At 46.5% G+C, this 13528-nt stretch overlaps 1 protein-coding gene across 1 annotated transcript; it reads right to left on the bottom strand.

The window, feature by feature from the left end:
• Positions 1 to 132: 132 nt before the first annotated feature.
• On the bottom strand, positions 133 to 9624 carry LOC139400791 (ewing's tumor-associated antigen 1-like; the record flags this gene model as incomplete). The annotated part of the gene is given in 6 exon segments (XM_071145436.1): positions 133 to 239; positions 3858 to 5467; positions 5704 to 5813; positions 6195 to 6259; positions 6539 to 6670; positions 9312 to 9624. Coding segments are annotated over 6 exon segments (2202 nt in total), but the record flags the coding sequence as incomplete, so codon positions are not given.
• Positions 9625 to 13528: the final 3904 nt, after the last annotated feature.

The following is a 13528-nucleotide window of genomic DNA, read 5'->3' on the forward strand; positions in this document are numbered from 1 at the left end:
TTGAAAAGCTTATAAAGACAGAATGTGTCTACAGTGGCTGACGGACAAAAAGCACAGACAATTAGTGTATCAATTTTTATGCACAAAAAGGTAACACATTTACTCAGCCATTTACCTCCTAACCTCTCAGAGCCCTGCTTTTAGGGAAGTTTCTCTGGTCCTTCTTCTGGCTATGGCCTCCTGCTTCTTCCTCTCAATCTCCTCTTCCGTGCATCTCCCCGTCTGACTGTTGACAAACACTGAGAAACAAAATCAGATGACATGGAAATTAGGACTCTGAATGCAATTGAAAAGCTTATAAAGACAGAATGTGTCTACAGTGGCTGACGGACAAAAAGCACAGACAATTAGTGTATCAATTTTTATGCACAAAAAGGTAACACATTTACTCAGCCATTTACCTCCTAACCTCTCAGAGCCCTGACCCAACAGCCATCTATTTACCTCCTAACCTCTCAGAGCCCTGACCCAACAGCCATCTATTTACCTCCTAACCTCTCAGAGCCCTGACCCTACAGCCATCTATTTACCTCCTAACCTCTCAGAGCCCTGACCCTACAGCCATCTATTTACCTCCTAACATCTCAGAGCCCTGACCCAACAGCCATCTATTTACCTCCTAACCTCTCAGAGCCCTGACCCTACAGCCATCTATTTACCTCCTAACCTCTCAGAGCCCTGACCCAACAGCCATCTATTTACCTCCTAACCTCTCAGAGCCCTGACCCAACAGCCATCTATTTACCTCCTAACATCTCAGAGCCCTGACCCAACAGCCATCTATTTACCTCCTAACCTCTCAGAGCCCTGACCCAACAGCTATCTATTTACCTCCTAACCTCTCAGAGCCCTGACCCAACAGCCATCTATTTACCTCCTAATCTCTCAGAGCCCTGACCCTACAGCCATCTATTTACCTCCTAACCTCTCAGAGCCCTGACCCTACAGCCATCTATTTACCTCCTAACCTCTCAGAGCCCTGACCCAACAGCCATCTATTTACCTCCTAACCTCTCAGAGCCCTGACCCAACAGCCATCTATTTACCTCCTAACCTCTCAGAGCCCTGACCCTACAGCCATCTATTTACCTCCTAACCTCTCAGAGCCCTGACCCAACAGCCATCTATCTACCTCCTAACCTCTCAGAGCCCTGACCCAACAGCCATCTATTTACCTCCTAACCTCTCAGAGCCCTGACCCAACAGCCATCTATTTACCTCCTAACCTCTCAGAGCCCTGACCCAACAGCCATCTATTTACCTCCTAACCTCTCAGAGCCCTGACCCAACAGCCATCTATTTACCTCCTAACATCTCAGAGCCCTGACCCAACAGCCATCTATTTACCTCCAAACATCTCAGAGCCCTGACCCTACAGCCATCTATTTACCTCCTAACCTCTCAGAGCCCTGACCCTACAGCCATCTATTTACCTCCTAACATCTCAGAGCCCTGACCCAACAGCCATCTATTTACCTCCTAACATCTCAGAGCCCTGACCCAACAGCCATCTATTTACCTCCAAACATCTCAGAGCCCTGACCCTACAGCCATCTATTTACCTCCTAACCTCTCAGAGCCCTGACCCTACAGCCATCTATTTACCTCCTAACATCTCAGAGCCCTGACCCAACAGCCATCTATTCACCTCCTAACCTCTCAGAGCCCTGACCCTACAGCCATCTATTTACCTCCTAACCTCTCAGAGCCCTGACCCAACAGCCATCTATTTACCTCCTAACCTCTCAGAGCCCTGACCCAACAGCCATCTATTTACCTCCTAACATCTCAGAGCCCTGACCCAACAGCCATCTATTTACCTCCTAACCTCTCAGAGCCCTGACTCAACAGAGCCCTGACCCAACAGCCATCTATTTACCTCCAAACCTCTCAGAGCCCTGACCCAACAGCCATCTATTTACCTCCTAACCTCTCAGAGCCCTGACCCTACAGCCATCTATTTACCTCCTAACCTCTGAGAGCCCTGACCCAACAGCCATCTATTTACCTCCTAACCTCTCAGAGCCCTGACCCTACAGCCATCTATTTACCTCCTAACCTCTCAGAGCCCTGACCCAACAGCCATCTATTTACCTCCTAACCTCTCAGAGCCCTGACCCAACAGCCATCTATTTACCTCCTAACATCTCAGAGCCCTGACCCAACAGCCATCTATTTACCTCCTAACCTCTCAGAGCCCTGACCCAACAGCTATCTATTTACCTCCTAACCTCTCAGAGCCCTGACCCAACAGCCATCTATTTACCTCCTAATCTCTCAGAGCCCTGACCCTACAGCCATCTATTTACCTCCTAACCTCTCAGAGCCCTGACCCTACAGCCATCTATTTACCTCCTAACCTCTCAGAGCCCTGACCCAACAGCCATCTATCTACCTCCTAACCTCTCAGAGCCCTGACCCAACAGCCATCTATTTACCTCCTAACCTCTCAGAGCCCTGACCCAACAGCCATCTATTTACCTCCTAACCTCTCAGAGCCCTGACCCTACAGCCATCTATTTACCTCCTAACCTCTCAGAGCCCTGACCCAACAGCCATCTATCTACCTCCTAACCTCTCAGAGCCCTGACCCAACAGCCATCTATTTACCTCCTAACCTCTCAGAGCCCTGACCCAACAGCCATCTATTTACCTCCTAACCTCTCAGAGCCCTGACCCAACAGCCATCTATTTACCTCCTAACATCTCAGAGCCCTGACCCAACAGCCATCTATTTACCTCCTAACCTCTCAGAGCCCTGACCCAACAGCCATCTATTTACCTCCTAACATCTCAGAGCCCTGACCCAACAGCCATCTATTTACCTCCTAACATCTCAGAGCCCTGACCCAACAGCCATCTATTTACCTCCTAACATCTCAGAGCCCTGACCCAACAGCCATCTATTTACCTCCTAACATCTCAGAGCCCTGACCCAACAGCCATCTATTTACCTCCTAACCTCTCAGAGCCCTGACTCAACAGAGCCCTGACCCAACAGCCATCTATTTACCTCCTAACATCTCAGAGCCCTGACCCAACAGCCATCTATTTACCTCCTAACCTCTCAGAGCCCTGACCCAACAGCCATCTATTTACCTCCTAACCTCTCAGAGCCCTGACCCAACAGCCATCTATTTACCTCCTAACCTCTCAGAGCCCTGACCCAACAGCCATCTATTTACCTCCTAACCTCTCAGAGCCCTGACCCAACAGCCATCTATTTACCTCCTAACCTCTCAGAGCCCTGACCCAACAGCCATCTATTTACCTCCTAACCTCTCAGAGCCCTGACCCAACAGCCATCTATTTACCTCCTAACCTCTCAGAGCCCTGACCCTACAGCCATCTATTTACTTCCAAACATCTCAGAGCCCTGACCCAACAGCCATCTATTTACCTCCTAACCTCTCAGAGCCCTGACCCAACAGCCATCTATTTACCTCCTAACATCTCAGAGCCCTGACCCAACAGCCATCTATTTACCTCCTAACCTCTCAGAGCCCTGACCCAACAGCCATCTATTTACCTCCTAACATCTCAGAGCCCTGACCCAACAGCCATCTATTTACCTCCAAACATCTCAGAGCCCTGACCCAACAGCCATCTATTTACCTCCTAACATCTCAGAGCCCTGACCCAACAGCCATCTATCTACCTCCTAACCTCTCAGAGCCCTGACCCTACAGCCATCTATTTACCTCCAAACATCTCAGAGCCCGGATCCAACAACCATCTATTTACCTCTTAGGAGATGAATAGATGGGTGTTGGGTCAGGGCTCTAAGAGTTAGCATAATACTAGAGCTAAACTGTGGTGGATTATTGTTTTGCCTTTTTATGGGGTAAAAAGCTCACCTTTGTTGCCGATGGCGGCCGAGTCCGACAGATGTCTCTTGAACGATGACGCATGATGGGAATTTGAGTTTGGGAGGGTTCTCGCCGACACTGTCCGTGGCATGACCGACTTTGAGTTCTCCGCTTGGAAGGTTCTAACTCCAAGGGATCCTAGGCCAAATGTTCCACAGCCTGGAGCACCCTTCAGCTGGGTAAACTTGCCCAGACCCTCCCTGCTGCCTAGATGGTTCTGGGACGTGACTGTATGATGTCCGACCCAAACATTTCCTGCTTTCGCTGGAATGTTCCATCTCTGAAAGTGCACAGGGGTGCTGCTCCCATCTCCTGGTGCTGAGTTGGAGCGGCCAGACGTGCAGGTGGTTGACTGTTTACTGCTAGGACCACCTACAGCCGTATCCATAGTCACAGTCCCCTCTCTCGTTGCAGCCAGAGGGGCGGATGGAGGAGCTTTCGGTTTGCTCTCTTGGAAGCGGACCTCAGTGGCATCCGTGGTTACGGAGGCCTCCTTGGACAGGTGCTGACTGTTGGAGATCCTCTCCATGTCGTCACACACCTGATACAGCAGTTCGTCATCGTCACCTTCGTCGTCGTTCCAAAGCAACTCAGAGTCAAACAGGGACTGGAGGTCCTCCTCTGAGAGGTCTTTGAAAGCGGAGTCTGGGGCTGTGGTTCCACGTGAGGTTGGAGTTGTGGCTGTGCTCACCCCATCAGCCTTCCCTTCTGCAGAGTCTCTACTGGGGCCCCTACTCCCCACAGCCGCAGACACGCCGGGCCTGGGTCTCTCAGGCTGGGCCTCTCCAACAGTGAGGAACGGTTTGAGTGCTTCTTTGGTTGTCGGAGCCATATTCACCTGGAAACAAAGGTTGGGCTCCAGCAGGAAAGTGCTTCTGCTGGTGGGCTTGGGTTTAGGACATGGCACAGTGAGGCCACCTCTGTTTGAGGGTTGAAGGTGTGTGCTTGTCCCCTTCCAGACAGAGTGAGAGGGCAGGCTGATAGGATTAGAGGTAGTAGAGGAGGGTGGTAGGGTCTTCTCTGTATCTGTCAGCAGCTGTGTGTGGTCTCTGTCAGTGCTCAGAGTCAGTGAGCTGCTGGGTTTGGGGGACAGCGTTTTCAGCCCCTCGTGATTCTGGGTCATCTCCAACACGATAGGGTCACTGAGAAGGTCATCATCCTCCCAGTCAAAGTCCTCGTCTTTCGCCACAGTCGTCATGGCGTTCCACTGTCCCACTTCCTCTTTACCAGTACGAGCCGATGAACCAGACGTGCTTCCCCCGCCAGGCTTGACCTCCGACTCTTTGACGAGGTCATCGGCAGTGAGACGGCTGACCCCAAATTGAACCTTAACCTCCTGAGAACAGGTGGAGGCGGTCGACCCTTGGCTGAGCCGTCCGGTGACTCGCTGCGTCGGCCCGTCGAACAGAGCGTTAAGCTCCGCCTCTACCAGCTGGGCTGATGACGACATTGTCGTCGGGCCCTTGGGTTCCTCCCCGTAGCGGTTGTTGTTTATGGTATTGTTTGTGTGTTCAGCGCTCCTCTTCTCTCGGTCCTGCTGGTGCATGTTGATGTCAAACTGCCTGGCCAGCTGCATCAAGTCCTCCACTGAGCTTTTCCTGTAGAGAGGAGAGGATGAAGTGAGTGGATGAATGAACGAGGAAGGCATAATGAATATATTGAGGAACCTTTGAAGAAGCTAGTATAAGCACTATCAAAATATCTGAACACAAGAATGATCTGATTAAGAGAACTACTGGAAAAGACAAAACTATTGGACGAGAAATAAACCTTACACGTTAAAATAAAAGGTTTTCAACCTGATTACACAAGTGATTTGTACAAGTTCACTCACCGAGTGGATTTCTTCCTTGCTTTGGGCGGGCGTACCTCTGGGGTACATGGGACAGCACTGTCCCCAATCCACTGGAGCAGAGGACTATCCACAGAGACATGCTGGGCATCCTGGAGAAGAAGACATGGATTACAACAGCTGGTTTGTGTGCTGTGACCGACCTGAAGCTCTGGGGGTACATTCAAGCCAGGGCCCAGGCTTTCACCTCCAGTGCTTCAAGAAGAACCAGATTTAGAATGTCTCTTTGCATCCACTGAAACAAACCAACACAGTAGAATGCCGTCTTTTACATTTTAATATAACGAGGCCTTTATATCCACAGTAACACATGATTCAAAAGCACGTCGGTGCTGCAGGGTGCCAGCATCTATTCATTTATCTTATGTAACTAGGCAAGTTAGTTAAGAACAAATTCCTATTTACAATGACGGCCTATACGCCCATCTATCAATGGACCTCAGTGACACGGTGAACATGTTTTATATACTGACCTTAGGGGCGATCCGATTGACAATGTCTGATATCTCTACAACTCTGGTGTTGCCGGGCCCTTCGCCTGGAGAATAAGGACAGCAACAGTTAAGCCTTCTGATGGCACATATACATAGTAACCACAATCACTTTGGGCACAAAGGCCACTAGCGGAAACTGTGAGTAGCCTGTGTGTAGGCTCTGTGGAGGAATGAAAAATAACAAAAAGATGGGTGGATTGAGGATGACTCATGATGGTCTGATAGGTGTGAGGAGAATGAGGAAGAGAAGGAATGAAGGACAATGTTATGCTAATGTTAAAACTAAATCAGCCTTTTGCTCATCAAGTGACTTAACAACATACCACTTCTAGCAGGAGTAGGTGATGCCGGGTCCCATATGATGTCTTGTAAAATATCTCCATCCCCGGGGGAATCAGCAGTGTTGTTTAAGCCCGTGTATCTGCCCCTCGCTCGTCGTTTGGGGGTCTCCAGATCTGGTGGGAACGAGACAAACTGTAAGGTCACTAGACATACTAAATAAGTGAACAACAAAATGGGGTCTACCTGGTCACGCATGAGTACAATAGGGAGAGCATCAGCGCATGTGGGACTAGGGGTTAATGCATTGTTCAGTTATGCATGGAGCCATGTCATCGTGGAATGCTCTGTCACCAGAGGTTACTCAGTAATGTATAGAGCCATGTCATCGTGGAATGCTCTGCCACCAGAGGTTACTCAGGGAAAAAGTCTGTTTAGCTTTAAAAAATATATTTTTAAATAACCTATCACAGCACCTCTCCTCTTTCTGAAGATATATAAATATATTGTTTTTTTTATTTAACAAGGCAAGTCAGTTTAAGAACAAAGTATTATTTACAATGACGGCCGACCCCGGCCAAACCCTAATGACGCTGGGCCAACTGTGCGCCGCCTTATGGAACTCCCAATCACGGCTGGTTGTGATACGGCCTGGAATCGAATCTGTAGTGACGCTTCTAGCACTGAAGATGCAGTGCCTTAGACCGCTGTGATACAGCCTGGAATCAAACCTGTAGTGATGCCTGTAGCACTGAAGATGCAGTGCCTTAGACCGCTGTGGTACAGCCTGGAATCAAACCTGTAGTGACGCCTCTAGCACTGAAGATGCAGTGCCTTAGACTGCTGTGATACAGCCTGGAATGGAACCAGAGTCTGTAGTGACGCCTCTACCACTGAGATGCAGTGTCTTATATTGCTGTGATAAAGCCTGGAATCTAATCTGTAGTGACGCCTCTACCACTGAGATGCAGTGTCTTATACTGCTGTGATAAAGCCTGGAATCTAATCTGTAGTGACGCCTCTACCACTGAGATGCAGTGTCTTATAATGCTGTGATACAGCCTGGAATCTAATCTGTAGTGACGCCTCTACCACTGAGATGCAGTGTCTTATACTGCTGTGATACAGCCTGGAATCTAATCTGTAGTGACGCCTCTACCACTGAGATGCAGTGTCTTATACTGCTGTGATACAGCCTGGAATCTAATCTGTAGTGACGCCTCTACCACTGAGATGCAGTGTCTTATACTGCTGTGATACAGCCTGGAATCTAATCTGTAGTGACGCCTCTAGCACTGAAGATGCAGTGTCTTATACTGCTGTGATACAGCCTGGAATCTAATCTGTAGTGACGCCTCTACCACTGAGATGCAGTGTGTTATACTGCTGTGATACAGCCTGGAATCTAATCTGTAGTGACGCCTCTACCACTGAGATGCAGTGTCTTATACTGCTGTGATACAGCCTGGAATCTAATCTGTAGTGACGCCTCTAGCACTGAAGATGCAGTGTCTTATACTGCTGTGATACAGCCTGGAATCTAATCTGTAGTGACGCCTCTACCACTGAGATGCAGTGTCTTATACTGCTGTGATAAAGCCTGGAATCTAATCTGTAGTGACGCCTCTACCACTGAGATACAGTGTCTTATACTGCTGTGATACAGCCTGGAATCTAATCTGTAGTGACGCCTCTACCACTGAGATGCAGTGTCTTATACTGCTGTGATACAGCCTGGAATCTAATCTGTAGTGACGCCTCTAGCACTGAAGATGCAGTGTCTTATACTGCTGTGATACAGCCTGGAATCTAATCTGTAGTGACGCCTCTACCACTGAGATGCAGTGTCTTATACTGCTGTGATAAAGCCTGGAATCTAATCTGTAGTGACGCCTCTACCACTGAGATACAGTGTCTTATACTGCTGTGATACAGCCTGGAATCTAATCTGTAGTGACGCCTCTACCACTGAGATGCAGTGTCTTATACTGCTGTGATACAGCCTGGAATCTAATCTGTAGTGACGCCTCTACCACTGAGATGCAGTGTCTTATACTGCTGTGATACAGCCTGGAATCTAATCTGTAGTGACGCCTCTAGCACTGAAGATGCAGTGTTTTATACTGCTGTGATACAGCCTGGAATCTAATCTGTAGTGAAGTTGCCTCTACCACTGAGATGCAGTGTCTTATACTGCATCTCATCTACAGCCTGGAATCAAACCTGTAGTGACGCCTCTAGCACTGAAGATGCAGTGCCTTAGACTGCTGCGCCACTCGGGAGGCCCAACATCTCATCTAACTGTATATAAGAATATGAATATGTATACATTAATAGTGTGTAAATAGTATTTTTGTTGTCTCTATGTGTCTTTCTAATATATATAACTCTTATTATGTTTTATAATTGTATATAATGCCTTTGGCTATAACTGTTTTGTACTTTGTAATTTATTTGTAAGGTACTCAGGAAGAGTAGCTGCGGCATTTACTGTAGTTATAATTAAAGATTCTAATTAAAAAGCTAATGGGGATCCTAATAAACAAAACCAACGTTTTGGAACGTTCAGATACAAATAGAACGAGGAATCACATCAGCTCTATACATTGCATTTCTATCTGCAACGTTGAAGAACGTTTGGCAACTGAACGTGGCCCTGGCTAGCTACGTCTATGCCCAGCTAATTAACGTTAGAGCTGTTTATCCTGCAACCTACACGGACGTTTGCCAAAGTTAGCTATTGAGTCTAGATGTTGTTAGCTACCCAACTAGCTGGTTAGCAATACCATTCCCGTGCACTTTTAGCAACCATCTTACCTTTAGAACGAGTATGTGGTGACTTCCTGACAGAAGGTGAAGATTGGGGTGTCAGTTTCTGACTTTTACCCGATTTGTTTGTTCTCAGCCTTTTTTGTGAAAATGTGGAACCATGACTCCAGATTTCACTTAAGTCATTTGAGCCAGTGTTATGGTCGTGCTTTCTTGGATTTGGCATATTTCGCCGTCAGTTTTCTTGTTCATCATTTGACTTGGCCATTTAAACGCAAATTGAATCGTTTGTCATTATCCGATTGCTTATCTTCGTGGGTAAAAGTGTGCTGTGTTTGTGTTCAGCACGTACGCCGCCATGATGTTGTGTGACGTCACGCCAAAACGCATAAACCTGATTGGTTAATAGCGCCTTACCCGCTCCCTCTGCAAAAGTGAAGTTGCCCCCAGACACTGAACTGAGATCAGTTTTTCGATTTCACTAACTTTTTGTAACATAAGAGTTATGGCAACTAGGATGTTTACTAGTTGTATTTACAAGTGATGCTGAAATATGTTAGAACACGGACCTGCTTTGTTTATCAGGACGTTTTGGAAGTTTATTTGTAATAGTCCATATGTATTAAATACATTAAATCAAAGTTTATTTGCAATAGTCCATATGTATTAAATACATTAAATCAAAGTTTATTTGTCACGTGCGCCGAATACAACAGGTGTAGTAGACCTTACAGTGAAATGCTGAGTACAACAGGTGTAGTAGACCTTACAGTGAAATGCTGAATACAACAGGTGTAGTAGACCTTACAGTGAAATGCTGAGTACAACAGGTGTAGTAGACCTTACAGTGAAATGCTGAATACAACAGGTGTAGTAGACCTTACAGTGAAATGCTGAATTACAACAGGTGTAGTAGACCTTACAGTGAAATGCTGAGTACAACAGGTGTAGTAGACCTTACAGTGAAATGCTGAATACAACAGGTGTAGTAGACCTTACAGTGAAATGCTGAGTACAACAGGTGTAGTAGACCTTACAGTGAAATGCTGAATACAACAGGTGTAGTAGACCTTACAGTGAAATGCTGAATACAACAGGTGTAGTAGACCTTACAGTGAAATGCTGAATACAACAGGTGTAGTAGACCTTACAGTGAAATGCTGAATACAACAGGTGTAGTAGACCTTACAGTGAAATGCTGAATACAACAGGTGTAGGTAGACCTTACAGTGAAATACTGAATACAACAGGTGTAGTAGACCTTACAGTGAAATGCTGAATACAACAGGTGTAGTAGACCTTACAGTGAAATGCTGAATACAACAGGTGTAGTAGACCTTACAGTGAAATGCTGAATACAAGAGGTGTAGTAGACCTTACAGTGAAATGCTGAATACAACAGGTGTAGTAGACCTTACAGTGAAATGCTGAATACAAGAGGTGTAGTAGACATTACAGTGAAATGCTGAATACAACAGGTGTAGGTAGACCTCACAGTGAAATGCTGAATACAACAGGTGTAGTAGACCTTACAGTGAAATGCTGAATACAACAGGTGTAGTAGACCTTACAGTGAAATGCTGAATACAAGAGGTGTAGTAGACCTTACAGTGAAATGCTGAATACAACAGGTGTAGTAGACCTTACAGTGAAATGCTGAATACAAGAGGTGTAGTAGACATTACAGTGAAATGCTGAATACAACATACCTTACAGTGAAATGCTTACTTACAGGCTCTAACCAATGGTGCAAAAAAATTTATTAGCTGAAAAATAGGTTATTAAAGAAATAAAAACAACAGTAAAAACAATAGCGAGGCTACATACAGACACCAGTTAGTCAGGCTGATTGAAGTAGTATGTACATGTAGATATGGTTAAAGTAACTGTGCATATATGATGAACAGAGAGTAGCAGCAGCGTAAAAGAGGGGTTGGCTGGTGGCAGGACACAATGCAGATAGCCCGGTTAGCCTTCCCAAGATGGCATAGCAGTTCAGACGTATTTTTGTCCTCGTCCTGTCGTGTATATAAATATATTTACAACTTTTTTTTCCCACATACATTTTTAATTTTCCAAAAACTCATCTTCAGAACACTCTCCTGCAATCCGCTTCACCAATTTATATTTATATAAAAAAGTATTATTTACCTCAGGTCTGTAATCCTCCGAGAGGCTAGCCAGAAATTAGCCAGAAGCTAGCCGGGAGCTGGACCAGAAGCTACTCTGAAGCTGGTTCAGAAGCTAGTTAGCTTATTTACTGGCTAATCGTTAGTACTCAGCTAACCACGGTTTGTGGTCATCGGCTGTCCTTTTGCTCGAGAATCTATCGCCAGTTTTGTACGGCGCGGTGCAGCGCGGCTCGGAACGGAACATACCGGATTTCGGCCGCTGGCTCTGGACGTCCATACCTGGATCTCACAGCTAGCTAGCTGCTATCCGTGTGACTATCGGCTTTCGTCGATTCCGGAGCTAACATCAATTGTTCCGGAGCTAGCCAGCTGAAGAGTTCCATCAATCACTCCTGGGCTGCAGTCACCTATCCGGACCCGTTTTGCTGCCTACGCGGAGCCCCACCGGGCCTTCACAGTTGGACTGCCGACGTTGTCTACCCGAGGGAATTGTCCGGCTGGCTCCTCCGGCGCAACGTTGCCTGGGCGCCCATCTGCGGCCTGCTAGCCGTTGGCTATCTCATCGGCTGCTATCTGAATAGACAATCGGACAATTTTTATTTTATTTTTATTTATTTATTTATTTTTCTTCTTGGGCCTCTATAACTATATCTATTGTTTTTATTTTTGTTGTTGTTGTGTGATTTGGATTAATCCCCTCTACCACACGGAAACCTACTAATCTACTGCAAGAGTTGGCTAATAACAGACCTCCATTCTATGCTAGCTTGCTCCTATGCTAGCTTGCTACCGATTTAGCTGTCTAAATCGCCGTGACCCCCAACCAACCTCTCCACTCACTGGACCCTTTTGATCACTCGACTGAGCATGCCTCTCCTTAATGTCAATATGCCTTGTCCATTGCTGTTCTGGTTAGTGTTTATTGGCTTATTTCACTGTAGAGCCTCTAGTCCTGCTCATTATACCTTATCCAACCTATTAGTTCCACCACCCACACATGCAATGACATCTGGTTTCAATTATGTTTCTAGAGACAATATCTCTCTCTTCATCACTCAATACCTAGGTTTACCTCCACTGTATTCACATCCTACCTTACCTTTGTCTGTACATTATACCTTGATGCTATTTTATCGCCCCCAGAAACCTCCTTTTACTCTCTGTTCCAGACGTTCTAAACGACCAATTCTTATTGCTTTTAGCCGCACCCTTATTCTACTCCTACTCTGTTCCTCTGGCGATGTAGAGGTGAATCCAGGCCCTGCAGTGCCTAGCTCCACTCCTATTCCCCAGGCGCTCTCTTTTGACGACTTCTGTAACCGTAATAGCCTTGGTTTCATGCATGTTAACATTAGAAGCTTCCTCCCTAAGTTTGTTCTATTCACTGCTTTAGCACACTCTGCCAACCCGGATGTTCTAGCTGTGTCTGAATCCTGGCTTAGGAAGACCACCAAAAATTCAGACATTTTATTTCCAAACTACAACATTTTCAGACAAGATAGAACTGCCAAAGGGGGCGGTGTTGCAATCTACTGCAAAGATAGCCTGCAGAGTTCTGTCCTACTATCCAGGTCTGTACCCAAACAATTTGAACTTCTACTTTTAAAAATCCACCTCTCTAAAAACAAGTCTCTCACCGTTGCCGCCTGCTATAGACCACCCTCTGCCCCCAGCTGGGCTCTGGACACCATATGTGAACTGATTGCCCCCCCATCTATCTTCAGAGCTTGTGCTGCTAGGCGACCTAAACTGGAACATGCTTAACACCCCAGCCATCCTACAATCTAAACTTGATGCCCTCAACCTCACAGAAATTATCAATGAACCTAACAGGTACCACCCCAAAGCCTTAAACACGGGCACCCTCATAGATATCATCCTAACCAACTTGCCCTCTAAATACACCTCTGCTGTTTTCAACCAAGATCTCAGCGATCACTGCCTCATTGCCTGCATCCGTAATGGGTCAGCGGTCAAACGACCTCCACTCATCACTGTAAAACGCTCCCTGAAACACTTCAGCGAGCAGGCCTTTCTAATCGACCTGGCCGGGGTATCCTGGAAGGATATTGATCTCATCCCGTCAGTAGAGGATGCCTGGATATTTAAAAAAAATGCCTTCCTAACCATCTT

Source organism: Oncorhynchus clarkii, unplaced genomic scaffold, assembly GCF_045791955.1.
Source record: "Oncorhynchus clarkii lewisi isolate Uvic-CL-2024 unplaced genomic scaffold, UVic_Ocla_1.0 unplaced_contig_13894_pilon_pilon, whole genome shotgun sequence".
NCBI classification, from domain to species: domain Eukaryota; kingdom Metazoa; phylum Chordata; class Actinopteri; order Salmoniformes; family Salmonidae; genus Oncorhynchus; species Oncorhynchus clarkii.